Source organism: Oryctolagus cuniculus, chromosome 14 (assembly GCF_964237555.1).
Source record: "Oryctolagus cuniculus chromosome 14, mOryCun1.1, whole genome shotgun sequence".
Taxonomy (NCBI): Eukaryota; Metazoa; Chordata; class Mammalia; order Lagomorpha; family Leporidae; genus Oryctolagus; species Oryctolagus cuniculus.
Genome location: NC_091445.1, coordinates 1573769 through 1587632, shown reverse-complemented (window position 1 = coordinate 1587632; position 13864 = coordinate 1573769). Strand labels below are relative to the sequence as shown.

Sequence of the window (13864 nt, the reverse complement as noted above, 5' to 3'; positions counted from 1 at the left end):
TTCTTGGGGGAAAATAAACGTGGCTTTGTGATGTCAGAGGGGTTCCTTACACAGCTCCTGTGAACACGTGCTGAAGCTGAGCGGGAAAGTCAGGACAACTCTGTTTGCACAGTGGCCTTACCGAATACAGCAGCACACCCTCGGGGCACCTGCTGTGAGTGTGCCGACCCCGCGGCGCTGACCAAACACACTCCTCTCACCAACACGGCTGGGCTCACGCTTCCGGCTGCAGCAGCCTCCTGCCCTGGTCCAAGGAGTCGGGCAGCACCTGTGCCCCAGCCGGGCGAAGGCAGCCCGTGCGCTCTGTGACCACACGCGGCCCTGGGAGCAGCCACGTGACGGCCTCAGAAAGCCTACAGGAAACACGACTCAAAGATGGGTTTGGTGCAAAACTCTGAAATCCGCACACGAGTGGTCTCATGAGAGTCTGTGGGCAATGCGTTATAAAAAGCGGCTGTGGATTCCGAATGTGGGGAGGCAGAGGCCTAGGGCAGTGAAGGCTGGGCTGCGGGTGGGGCCTGGACCGAAGCCAGGGGGCCGAGGATGGGATGGACGGCCTCAGAGCACCTGGGAAGTGGGTGCAGCTCACAGGCGATGGCCAGAGGCGGCAGTGCACACGACGGTGCGAGGCGGCTCTCTCCTGGAGCACTGAGCACCCCAACTGCGGGGTCCCTGGGCCCAGCCAGGAGGGGCAGTGAGCGTGGTCCCGCCAGGTGGGGCGCAACGTGTCAGTCACGCCCACCCGTGACAGGCTCAGCAGGTGGCTGCACACCAGGACCCCTGCAGGGCGGCACAGCCCCAACTGTGAGGCAGCCTTGTCCCCGACACACTGGTGACGCCAGGCTGTGCCCAGGACCACGATTTCCCCGGCTGTCACCCGGAGCCACAGCTCTGGTGTCACACGGGCAGGAAGACCCTGAGCCGGCCCACCCACAGCCGACAACAGAGCTGCTACAGACGGGGCTCTCAGCACAAATCCCACTCTGCCGCCCGGATGGCCCGGACGCGAGGACCGAGCCCAGCTGTCCACTCTGCATCCCAGCCATCCACTCCACGGCCCAGACATGAGGACTGTGCCCAGCCGTCCACTCTGCATCCCAGACACGAGGACCGCTCCCAGCAGTCCACTCTGCATCCCAGACATGAGGACCGCTCCCAGCCGTCCACTCTGCATCCCAGACATGAGGACCGCACCCAGCCGTCCACTCTGCATCCCAGACATGAGGATCACACCCAGCCGTCCACTCCACGGCCCAGACACAAGGACCACGCCCAGCTGTCCACTATGCGTCCCAGACATGAGGACCACACCCAGCTGTCCCAGACATAAGGACTGTACCCTGCCGTCCATTCCATGGCTCTGATGGTATGGACATGAGAACCACATGTAGCCATCTACTCCAGCTGTCCACTCCACAGCCCAAACAAGAGAACCATACCCAGCCGTCCACTCCATGGCCCAGACGGTGTGGGCACGGGGACTGCACCCAGTCATCCATTCTGCAGCCTAGATGGCTTGAGCACGGGGGCTGCGTCCAGCTGTCCACTCTGTGGCCGAGACGGCACGGACACAAGCACTGCACCCAGGTGTCCCCTGGCGCTCACCAGGTCCCTGTGCACCCCACTTGTGCGCACTTTCTGGGGCTAAGACATCCTATTTCCGAGGTAGACTCAGCAGGGCAGGATGCGCCCCGAGGTTCTGCACTTGGTTCTGAGAACTGAAAGGTGGCCCATGGCTCCCCATTCTGTGCGACCGCCAAATGCCAGGGCAGATGCCGACCGTAGTGGCCTCCTGGCTGAGCTCCTGGGCAGGAGCCGGACCCTGTGCCTGGCTCTCAAGCTTCCTTTGCACCCGTAGGGTATGTGACAGGCTGGAGGGGGCCGTGGGGTCCACAGAGGCCCCGTCCAATAGGGCCATGGCCAAGCTACACCCAAGAGCCACATGGGCAACCCTAGATTTTCTAGCAGCCACACTAAAACAATAATAATAAAAAAAAATAGGCGAAACTCACTGGACTTCAGCTCTGTGCAAGTTTCACACAGAATTAACATGAACGTGGTCACTCCTGTCTTTGAAAGCGGGCCTGTGCCCCCACTGAGCCCATCACAATCAGACCTGGCCCAGTACAGCACTGGATGTGGCGGGGCCAGAGCAGGGTAGGGTCCTCACCCTCAGGAAGGCTGGAGGGCCAGACATGAGCTGAAAACTCTCTTCTACTTTCAGCCCACGTCAGCCCACGGCCCAGACCCCCGTCCACGCCTCCGGCCTTGACGCACGTGTCCCAGCCAGCAGCTCTCACACTGTGTGAATCAGGGTCCCCTGGTGGGCCCATTATGATGCCTGCCCAGCCCACCCCCAGGGCCTCAGGGTCTGCACATCAGATTTTTTGATTCTAACAAACTTCTGGGGTGTGACGGCTCAGGGACCTGCACTTTGGGAGCCCCTCGTCCAGGTCATCCTGTATCCAAAGTCAGTTTCTCTCACCAAATGCCTGGTCTACTTCCAGCTGATCACCTCTCAAGGTGGGAAACTGACTACCAATCGAGGCGACCACTTTGGTCAGTGCTGTTGAAAAACTCTGTCCTATGCTGAGCCTAATCTGATCCCTTCACAGCTCGCCTGCTTTTGGCTCTGGGGCTGGGTCCCTTCTCCCTCCCAAGGAACCTGCAGCACACGGAAGCCCCTGTCTTTCTCCCTTGTGCCCCCAACCCTCCATATCCTCCATGTCTTGGGCTCAGTCTTACACTTTACTAGCACAGTAACATTCCGGGCTGTATGGATCTTTACATCAAGACAGAATAGCTGCTATGCAACGCAGCAGGCATGAACCCCAAAATGCCATCTCTCAAGGTTCGTTGGCAGTTCAGCCCCCGTGCCGCCTTCCCGTCAGTCCCACATCAGCACTTGACAGCGTGTTCAAAGCTGGGACTCCCTGCCAAGTCAGCTGGCCGCGGGCAGGAGGCAGAGTGCTCCCTGAGCCGACAGCCTGCCTGCCTTCTCACGGGAGGAGCACGCTTCCTGCTACACCACGAGGCTGGTGAGAGGTCGGTGGAGTCCCACAGGCGGGGAAGCCCCAGGCTGGAAGGGCTCCCTCCTGCCGCCCTCCAGCTCTGTTCTGGGTCCATGAGCAGAAAGCAGACGCTTGCCCTGAGCCCCGCCCTGCCCACCCCCACCCTCGCGGTGCCTTCCGCGCAGGACCCGCAGAGCAGGGGGACCCTTGCTGGGTGGGCCGTGCTCCCACAACCACCTGCTCTTCCCAGCCAGGCACGCCCGTGCCTCCCGAGGGCGGCTCCCTCCATCCCCTGCCCGGCAGCTTCCAGGAGGGTGCACCCCCACATCACGTGGGGTTCAGGCTCCAGGAGCACAGCCAGCAGATGCACTGGGGCCACGCAGCCAGGAGCCCCCTGCTGGGACCAGGCTCCCCCCACAGGCAGGCTCCAGGCCCACAGAGGAGGAGCTGGGGCGCCTTGGGTGCCAGGAGTCTCCATTCCCCATGCACCCATGTACGGATTCTGACATCCCCACAGCAAGGTTCGCTCTGGGTTGGGATCCTGAGCTGGAGACCAGGCAAAAGCCAGGGCCTGGTTTGGAGGCAGAGGGCGCCAGGGCCGGCACCACACCGTGGGACCGTTGCTGCGGCTCACGCATGCACGCAATTCAGCAAAGCAAACGCCTTCCAGACGGGCAAGCCACAGGGGTCCAAACCAGGAACACTGCCCTTCAACAGGCCACTCTGGGCTGGAGGCCAGGGCCTGCTGCCTCCCGGGACCTGGGGTTCGCTGTGACCCGCTCAGCCTCTGGGCAGGGAGCTGCGTCCCTGGTGCCAGTCTGTCCTGCTGCCCACGGCTTTCCTTGCTCAAACACAAACCCATGCCCACCTGATGTCAGAGCTGACCCCCAGAGAGCAGCACCCCCAGGTTCCCCTGCACACAGCTGTTCCTGTCGGGGACCCTCGCCAGCACTGCCCCCACGGCCACCTGTCACCTGCTCCTATGTGGAGGTGCCATTCTGCAGCCACCGGGCAAGCAACGCTTTGCTCAAGGAAAACCCACATCTCCGGTGCAGCACACCTGGCTGATGTCACCGGCCAGGGCCGGAGCACAGCGCACCACCGTTGGGTGATGTCAGCGGGCAGGGGCAGAGTTCTGCACTGTTAGATGACCTCAGTGGCTGGGGCAGGGCTCTGTGCCGTGCAGTTAGTTGACGTCATGGCCCTAAGGCTGGGCTCTGGAGCGGCTGATCACCTCCAGTGCCATGCCTCCTCAGCCTCCCTGGCCACTGGCATCACGCCACGGTGCTCACAACGAGCCCCAGCCCGAGGGCCGGCTGTGCACCAGGCAGTGTGGGCACCCTAGGAAGGACGGGACGGGGCAGCACCAGATGGCTGAGATGGCCGTGGGGCTGAGAAGGGACACAGCCCTTGCGTTGAGTTGGACATGTGGAGCTGCAGGGACACGGGGTCCCTGGACTCCAAGAGCCAGGGTGGGGGGGCAGGGGTGTGGCTGCACCTGTTCTGGATGGAGCCTTCCCCTGGTTGCTCTGGCATGCAGGGGTCAACAGCCCTGGAGCCTGGCACAGGGGCAGCACTGGCTGCTGGAGCCCAGTGTCTCTCTGGAGGCAGCACTGTCGCCCTCCCTGGCCACGCGGAGCCCACACCCCTGCAGGCCGCTTCAGGGGGAAGCCACCAAGGGCGCCTGGCTGATGGCCCATGCCTACCCCTGGCCAGAGCCCCCTCCTCCCTGGCCAGGCCTGACCTCGCCCAGGCGAGACACACGGTGACAAAGCACACAGTCCAGGGCCTCTACCAATGCTACTGCCGTAACTGCCCGTGAAGGGTGTTAAATACAAGGGCACTTCGGAGAGCTCATGGGAAATATGTATCTTTTAAATAGTATCTTTCAAAAATTTTCCATTTTTTAATTTATTTGAAAGGCGGAGATGGAGAGGACGGAGACGTCTCCCATCCACCATGTCATGCCCCAAATGGCTGCGACGGCCGAGGCTGGGCCAGGTAGGAGCCAGGAGCTGCAGCCTCCAGCCCGGTCTCCCACCACCAGAGCCGTCACCTGCTGCCTGCCAGGGTGCGCGTCGGCAGAAGCCAGACTCAGCCCCAACGTGCGCCATCGTTTGCTCTCACCCTCCCAGGAACCGTCCGAAGCCCCTCGTGTGGCAGCTCACTAACAGCCTGTGACTTCAGGGGACGGCTCTCCCAGGTATCGCGGTGACGTCAGGGTACGGGCAACGCCAGCCCTCGTCTGGAATGCTAGCTTCTGGGACGGATGTGCCACAACCACACACTCACGTGGGCGCACCCTTCCCCTCTGCTGAGGGGGCTGTGCTGGCAGACAGACTTCCTGTTTGGAGGACGAAGGGTCGCTCACAGACCGCCCGCGTGGCAGGCGGGCCCGGCATCGGCCACTGTGGGACGGGATGGAGGGAGAGTGCAGACAGCAGCGCATGCCCGGCTGACGAAGCGGACGCAGCGAGGGGACTACTGTACCTGCTTGTTATTGTCGCCGGTGCAACACAGTTTCTTGAGGGACACAAAATGCCTGATTTTCCTACGGACGACAACAGTTGTTAGTGAGTCAGACAGGAGTGGCTCAACCTCTCAGCACACGAAAGCACCGACAGAGCCTGCTTCAAGCAAAACCAAGAGCTGACATCCAAGCACAACCCAGCCTACGGAAAACACCCTTTCCTCCACACCAAACCCACTCGTGCCTTCAGAGCCGGCCTGCCTGGGCGGGGCTGGCCCAGGAGCACCGCGCTCCGTGGACGCCACTTCGTAGCAGCTACCCAGGTCAGCCCCCACGAGCCCTCAGCCCGCGGGGCGGGGCGACGTGACCACAGTCTGGCGGTCAGTCTGCCTGCACTGGGGGTTTTATAGGAGGAGGATGAGACGTGGCTGGGCGATGGCCAGATTTCACGGCCGCTGTTTCTACATTAAACGTTCCGCCCTGTCTCACACCGCACTTGTCAGAGGATGGCACTGTTCAGAGAAAAACCCTCTCGCTTCAAGGTCAAGGACAGGATCTTGGACCTCAGCCCGTGGTCCTGCTCAGCACCACAAAGGCAAGACCACAGGGACCTCACCCCTGTGCCAAACACCGGCTCAAAGCCACACTCCAGAGCCGTGAAGCCCGGGGCTTACGTCACAGCCGGCACCTGGCAGCCGGGGCATTCCCGCTCCCCTCTCCCCTCCCCACGGTTCAGTTTCTCTCGAGGACCCCGCAGAGAGCACACAAAGTACGGTTATTCCCTAAGGAGCTTCTCTCAAGTGGGAAGACGTAGCAAGTCCCCGCTTGTCGTCACAGCGGCCTCTGCCCGCTCCCGCTGACCGGGGAGATCACACAGGAAGTCTTTGGCCCACGAAACGGGAAAGATCAGAAGAGTCTACCCTGGGCGGTGGGGCATCATCTCTGGGCTTGGGAACCTGCTGGTTCTGCACTCCACGTGGGTCTCGGCTGCGATTTCCCGAGACACGGACCAAGGCCGGCGATGGAAACAACAGGGCAGCCACGATGCGGCCCCCGTCTGAGTGCTGGTGGAACAGCGGGGCCGAGCCCCTCAGGAGGGCCCGGGCAGCCTCCTGCCGCACCTGAGACCCTCGCGCAGAGGCCCGTGGGCACCCCCAGCCCGAGAGACAGACCCGAGGGAGCCGCCAGTGACAAGATGGGAGTTCAAGGGCAGCGGTCTGAGCTGGCAGGAGGGCAGTCCTGAAACCAACCCAACAGGGGACACTCGAGCTCTCCGCTACTTCAGGGACCGCTGGCTTCCTGCCCGCACAGCCGACGGCCAGGACCTCGGGGCCCCAGGAGCCACGCATCGTAGTGCTGGTGGTGCGTGGGGGTGGGCGGGGGGAGCTCTCTCACACTCTTGTTCCCTTATTGGCACAACCACCACGTGGGGTCCTTTTTTGCAAACGTCACACAATGTCACTGCCATTTGTGCTCTGACACAAAGTGACCCCAATAGCAGCGACACATCTTCCCTCAGGTCAACCAGGACCACTCAGGGCCAAGGACCCCAACCACAGGGCTGGCGTGGACGACGCGTGCCTGGGGGACCCACAGAACCGCGGCCAGAGACGGAGAGACCAGCACCGTCTCGTTGTAATGGCGGCCTCTCTGCTCTCTCAGCCGGCGTGGAGCAGGCCCGAGCCCAGACCCGGCCTGCAGAGAGCTGCAAGCACAGAGAACCAGACGGCCCGGAGCAGAGAGGGGAGGCCGCAGCCCAGCCAGAGGCCCTCTGCTCTCCTGGGGATGAACCTGCCAGAATCCGAGTCCCAGAGGGGGCTCTGGCCCCAGGGAAGCAGGCGGAGCCAGGTGACGGCTGGCAGGGGAGTGAGCGTCGCTTCCCGGAGGCCCCGAGACCACGAGGCCACCTCGGCCACTGCAGGTGCCCTGGTGTGCAGCTCGCACGCCCACTGTCCACGTATTTGTGCGCTCTGCTCCGCGGACCCCGTGCCCGCGAGGGAGGGCCCCGCCTTGTGTCGGCCGGAGACGGGCAGTGTGCTCTCACCCGCCTTGGCCGATCACCGGGGCGATCTTCACGTGCTGCTGGATGCTGTCCCCAGATTTCCGCCGGGCGTAGTAGATGCCCTGCCACTCCTGTGGGGGCAAAGGGGGCTCTCAGGACCCTCGCGGAGGCCTCCAGCTGCACACCAGCTCTCATCGGGCGGAGCGACGTGCCCACAGGCTTCCATGGGTATCACACACCCTGGCAGCTGTCCTGGACCCCCCGCCCCGCCCCGTGAGGCCGACAGGGCCCCAGGGCACGGAGACAAGACCACATCAGCCCGCCTTCCGTGAGGGCCCAGGACACGTGACCGGAGGGCTGAGTTTCCTCTGTCAGCCCTCTCTACCCAGGACCAGGTCAAGGGCTCCCTCTAGGTCAACCTCAGAACCCGCACAGGTCCTGTGCGCTGCAGCGGGGCCCAAGGGGGCCTCCCTGGCTGCGGTGGATGCCCTGGGAGCAGGCGAGCAGGACCAGGAGCTGCAGGTGCACAGGGAGTGGAGGGGAGGAAGAGAACAGGGAGCCAAAGCAGACACAAACCCGGGCCTGCCTGTGAATGCGGACACTCAGTGTTCCAGTCTCCCCACCCCGGCAAATCAGCAACCACCACAGCTCGGGGCAGGGGGGTGATGCCTGTGACAGGCAGGTCAGGTCCACACAGGGAGGAGGGTCCTCTCCCCAAACCGCGAGGTGCACCTGAGGCCCAAGGCCGACCCAGCAGGGAAGCCCCCCAGCAGGTTCTCCCAGCCACGGGGGCACAGCCGGGGGGCGGAGCCTCGGAGGGCCTGCCGCAGGGCACGGCTCACCCACCTTGCCCTTCCTGATGCACGTGTTGATGGTGTCCAGGAGGTCGGCCCGGTTCCTGTCGCTCTTGGGCAGCGTGGACAGCTCCTTCCCCAGGAGCTCACCCTTGTGGTAGCCCATCATCCTCTCGAAGGCGGGGTTCACATACTGTGGGGGAGCGGGCTCGTCAGTGCGGGCGGGCGAGGGGCAGGGCCCGACACGGGAGCACCGAAGTTCCGGGGGCAGCAGCTCCTCCTCAGGAGCCTGGACCCCTTCAGCTGCTGCCCGTGCCCTGGGGGCAGCCGGGAGGACCTGCAGCCTGTCCACCTCCCCAGGTCCCCGCCCACCATCGCCCACCCAGAAAGGACACAGCGGCAAACGAGAGCTCGGCTCAACAGGCCCGGCTCACGTGAGGGCACGTCAGAAAGCGTGTGCACAAAACGAGATTAAGAGGGAAGCTGGGGGCTGGCGCTGCGGCACAGCCGGTTAAAGCCCCGGCCTGCAGTGCCGGCATCCCATACGGGCGCTGGTTCAAATCCCAGCTGCTCCGCTGCTGATCCAGCTCCCTGCTCTAATGTGCCTGGGAAAGCAGCGGAGGGTGGCCCAAGTGCTTGGGGCCCTGTACCCGCGTGGGAGACACAGAAGCTCCTGGCTTCGGCCGGGCCCTGCCCACTGCAGGGGTGCTCCTGTGAGGGGCTGCCCAGCCTGCACGCAGCTCCAGTGGCTGCTAGGAGTGAGAGCTCTGGCGTCTGTCTCTCCCACGAGACATCACGTCCTCACGGGCAGAGGGGCTGCGGGTTTATCTCGGGAAGCTCAGGGCTGTTTGTGGCTGGTCCCAGTGTGCTGACCTCCTCACCTGTGGCTGTCATTCAAGCATGCTTTCTATTAGCGTTTGACGGGCAGAGACCGTGAGCTTCCACGCACTGGCTGCGGCTGAGCCAGGTGGAAGCTGGGAGCCAGGAACTTGACTCAGGTCTCCCCTGTGCCTAACAGAGACCCGTCACCGCTGCTCCCCGGGGCAACCATCAGCAGGCGCTGGCGTCTGGAGCTGGAGCCGGGGACTGAACCCAGGCACCATGTGAGGAGGCATGAAGGCCACCCCTCAGTCATCCTCCCGTGTGTATGCTCTGCGTTCCCTGTGAGGCTGCGTACGTGATTAGAACTCACGGCCTCTTTCATGCCACGGTTCCTGGACTTTGGAAATCAGCAGAAACCACAGGTAAGACCCGGCACCAAGTTCAAATCCTAGCCAAGGCCAAGCTAAGTCACCGCAGGCAAGCAACCTTCCCTCTCCATTCCTCCCAGGTTCCCATCTGTGACACGGCTGCGACAGTAGCACCACACTCAGGACTGCTACACGGAATATTCGAGTGGGGACAGGAGGCTTAAAATGTGCCTGGAACTGGGGAAGCGCCGTGTCATGTTCTAAAACCAACATGCGGGTAGCTGAGACAGATGGAGGCAGGGAGGGAGACTGGATGGCTGTATGGACGGACGGATGGACGGACATACAGACACAGAGATACCACTCCTAAACTCTGCGTGCTGTGACCCACTGTGCAGTGGGGCTCACAGCAGGTGCCCAGCTCCTCATCCGGGGAAGACGCTGGTGGCCAGCAGGAGCAGGCAGCCAATAGCCCACCCACGGAGGCCCACCCTCGGCGTGCACAGCACAGGGTCATGAGCGCCCCCTCCAGTACGTACAACACCCCCTGTCCAGTCTGCCTCCTTCCCTCGCTCGGGCCTTGTTTTTCCGAGTGCTCGTTCATTGCAGTAGGAAGCACCAGGCGGTGCCCTGAGCAACGGGCTATGGAGCCTTGTCCTGCAGTTCAAGTTCACCTGACACAGGAGGCCGGCCCCACCTCTGCCAGACGGGCAGCACCGTGCCCTAGTGAGATCCTGCTGCGGCCTCATCCCGCGGGCTCTGGGAGGGAACCACGTCGGACACTCTCCACGGCATGGGCAGGGGGCCAGGGACGGTCAGCAAGGAGAGGAAGCCTCCAGGTGCCCTCTGAGGGGCACCCGAGTTGGAGGGGAGGTGGGCGGCAGGTCCGGGAGGCAGGCACCACTGTGTGCTCTGGCTCTGACCTGGGCTGCCGGCCTCCAAGGGCCTCACTCTCCTCACCCTCACAGGAGCCCTGGGGACAGTGATGCAGTCTGCGTGAGCCCGAGAGGCCCGAGACACAGCTGCGGGCTCCTGCTGCGGGGCCCTGGGCGCTGATGGCTGCTCGGCCGCTCTGCCACGGAGCCAGCGCCTGGCGGCCAGTCTACAGGGCGGGGCCTCTCACGTGATTTATGTGTTTCTGAAGGAGAGGCGGCGAGAAGGACAATGCTCCCGTGTGCCTTCCCATCCTCCCCAGTGCCTGCCAATGGCCAGGACCCGGCCAGGACCCGGCCAGGAGCCCAGGACTCAATCTGGGTCCCCGTGTGGCTGACAGGACCCCCATCACCAGAGTCACCGGTGCTGTCTTCCGGGGCGTGTGTTAGCAGGAAGCTGGAGCCGGGGTGGAGCCGGATATGAAACCTAGGCTCTCCGACGCGGGTGCGGGTGTCTTAGCCGCAGCTCTGAGCACCTGGCACAGCTACTGTGTCTTTCTCAGTCACCGAAGCTGTCCTATTTCAGTCAGGTTCTCCGCGACACACATACTTTTCTTGAAGATGCCGTTACTCTAAGGGCTTTGTAGTCAGAATACGAAACATGAAGTGCAGGCAGGTGTGAGGGAATTACAAAGCCCGTGGGAAGTGGAGTTGCATTTTTTTTGTTTGATCTGCAGAAAGTTGACAAATTCACGCAGTTTGTGCACGATACGCATTTCCAGAACTCTGTGAAGCCCTCCCTTAATGAGCACCTTGGAGAACACTCGGCTTCCGTGGGTGTCTATGGGTGTCTGTAGGCGTTCACTCCATAGTGACTGACTGCTCTGCACACCCGTCTTCACGGGCTTTCTCAGGTTTCCCCCGTCTCCGCGGGGAATGGCAGGCCCGATGCAAACGCAGCCTCTCTGTTCTGTACCGAACAGGCGCCTCTCGGCCCAGTCTGCAGTCTGCCTCCCACGCGCTCCTCTCCTCCCTAGAGGACCCGCAGCGCAGGAAGCGCCTGGAGCGGATGCGGGGCCCGTCCTACCTGAATCACGTGGTCGTCGCTCGTTATCTCTATGGCTTCGTGACAGTGGTCTAAGGCGGTGAACACCGAATTACAGGCCCTGAGAGGTGCAAAAAGCAAAAACAGAAACCGACGTTAGTCCTTTCCTAAAAACCATCATTACATTCTCAGAATTCCATGAACTCTACGGAACCTATTAAAAACTCAATAAACTAAAACACATTTACAAAGTTGCATTCCGTCTGCTGTGTGACAGATCAACTAATGCTGGATTCATTAAAGTCCTGCCACTTGCTGTTCTTGTGGCCTAAATGCGGGGCCTGCTCCAGGGTCCGTGTGGGAACCTCACGCCCGCAGGACAGCACTGAGAAGGAGCCCTGGGAGCTGACGATGCCGCGTGGTTTCCACGTGAAACCACATCCAAGAGGCTGCAGTGAGCGCCCCCCCCCCGCCACGGAAGCACACAGTGAGCGCCCCGCCTGGGAGCCACGTGAGCACACAGCCAGGGCCTGGCACAGGTGTCATGGGAGCACACAGCCGGCGCCCCTGCTCAGGAGCCATGCGAGCACACAGCGGCAGTCCACCTGTGCCACCAGTCCTCGCGGGACACCTGGGAACCTGCTGGCAGTCCAGAACCATGAGCCATACACTCCTGTTCTTAAACACTCCCCCCGCCCTGGAAGAGATTTGGGGACAGTGAGCCTAAACAGACAAGGGGGGAAAGAGCAGTCTTTGAACCTCAACCCACAAGCCGCAGCAGATACTTGTTTTTTAAGATTTATTCATTGTATTTGAAAGTCAGAGTTACACAGAGAGAGAAAGAGAGGCAGAGAGAGAGAGAGGTCCTCCATCCACTGGTTCACTCCCCAGGTGTCCGCAGCAGCCTGAACTGTGCTGATTCGAAGCCAGGAGCCCACGCGGGTGCAGGGGCCCAAGGACCTGGGCCATCTTCCACTGCTTTCCCAGGCCATAGCAGAGAGCTGGATGGGAAGTGGAGCAGCTGGGACTCGAACCAGCACCCATATGGGATGCCAGCACTGCAGGTGGCGGCTTCACCTGCTACGCCACAGCGCCGGCACCAGAAGATACTTCTGTGAACACGCTACCCAAAGACGGACGGTCAACCACACACTCTTCCAGACCTTGCCAAGGTGCTGCGCCAACCTCAGCCGTGACCCAGGACAGCCGAGGGGAGGAGACAGTCCTGGAAGCCCTATCATGGTGCCCTTGGTCCAGAATGCTCACGGAGAAGTCCTGTCCACAAGGAGCTGCTCATCAGCACCCCCCCCACCCCCCCGGGAGGCCGCCTGCCCGTCACAGCGCACGCAGCAACGCCTCCTCACTTCCTCCTTCCCGGGGCTCCTGGCTCCCGGCCACGCGCCCGGCGCAGCCGCAGGGGAACAGGCAGAGTCCAGGCTCGGCGCCCATGCAGCCCCTGCCGGGCCATGTGCCCGGGCCGTTCCTCGCCATTGCTGGAACTTTGCAGTCAGATTCTCAACAAACGCAGCCCCTTGTTCAACAACAAGCGTGCGGCGAGCGTCTGTGACTTATTCAAAGAATCCCACGAAGGCGTCCCAACACCACAGGAGGAGCAGAGGCGGCCGATTCCCTGGACTCACGTTTTTTTTTTTTTTTTGACAGGCAGAGTGTACAGTGAGAGAGAAAGACAGAGAGAAAGGTCTTCCTTTTGCCGTTGGTTCACCCTCCAATGGCCGCCGCGGCTGGCGCACCGCGCTGATCCGATGGCAGGAGCCAGGTGCTTCTCCTGGTCTCCCATGGGGTGCAGGGCCCAAGCACCTGGGCCATCCTCCACTGCACTCCCGGGCCACAGCAGAGAGCTGGCCTGGAAGAGGGGCAACCGGGACAGAATCCGGCGCCCCGACCGGGACTAGAACCCGGTGTGCCGGCGCTGCAAGGCGGAGGATTAGCCTAGTGAGCCGCGGCGCCGGCCATGGACTCACGTTTCTTGTAAAGCAGTCACAAGGTTGCTTTTCCTCGTCCTAAAGGAAGCCTAACTACTCCCGGGGGCGGCGCTGCCTCTTTCCAGTTACGGGACCACGCAGTTCGCCTTCACTGGCCCTGTGCTCATCTATGAAATGCACACAACCATCCGCACTTCACGGGTGTCTAAGGGTCGAAACCGCTTCTGTGAGGCATTTCACGGAGCCCAGAGACCCCACGAGGATTCGACACCTGGCCCTCGATACTGTCCATGAGAACTCCGAGTAGTGTTCCTGTTTCCTCAGGTCTTGGGTGAAAAGTGAGCCGCCGCCGATCGTTACTGGTACGCACACCCGAGACGCCGCCCCGACGTCCTCAGAGGCGGCCTGGCGGCCCATGTGCGCAGCCGAGGTCTCGGCCGGGGAAGACCAGTGTCCGCGTGGTCGCACGGTGAGACGCCTGCCCGCTAAGGGCTCGGGACTCGGTGAGCAGAGCAGGGAACACTGCCTGCCTGCCCG

General features: G+C 62.4%; 1 protein-coding gene across 3 annotated transcripts in view; it reads right to left on the bottom strand.

Annotated features, from left to right (window-relative positions):
- PDE8B (phosphodiesterase 8B) overlaps positions 1–13864 on the bottom strand; it is a 163770-nt gene that overhangs the window by 27709 nt on the left and 122197 nt on the right. For all 3 annotated transcript variants that reach the window (XM_070056304.1, XM_070056301.1, XM_070056303.1), the window contains exons 7-10: positions 11427–11505; positions 8330–8470; positions 7526–7614; positions 5502–5562 (exon numbers count right to left, since the gene is read on the bottom strand). In XM_070056304.1, coding sequence (XP_069912405.1) covers positions 5502–5562; positions 7526–7614; positions 8330–8470; positions 11427–11505 — 370 coding nt within the window. The remainder of the gene's footprint in view (positions 1–5501; positions 5563–7525; positions 7615–8329; positions 8471–11426; positions 11506–13864) is intronic.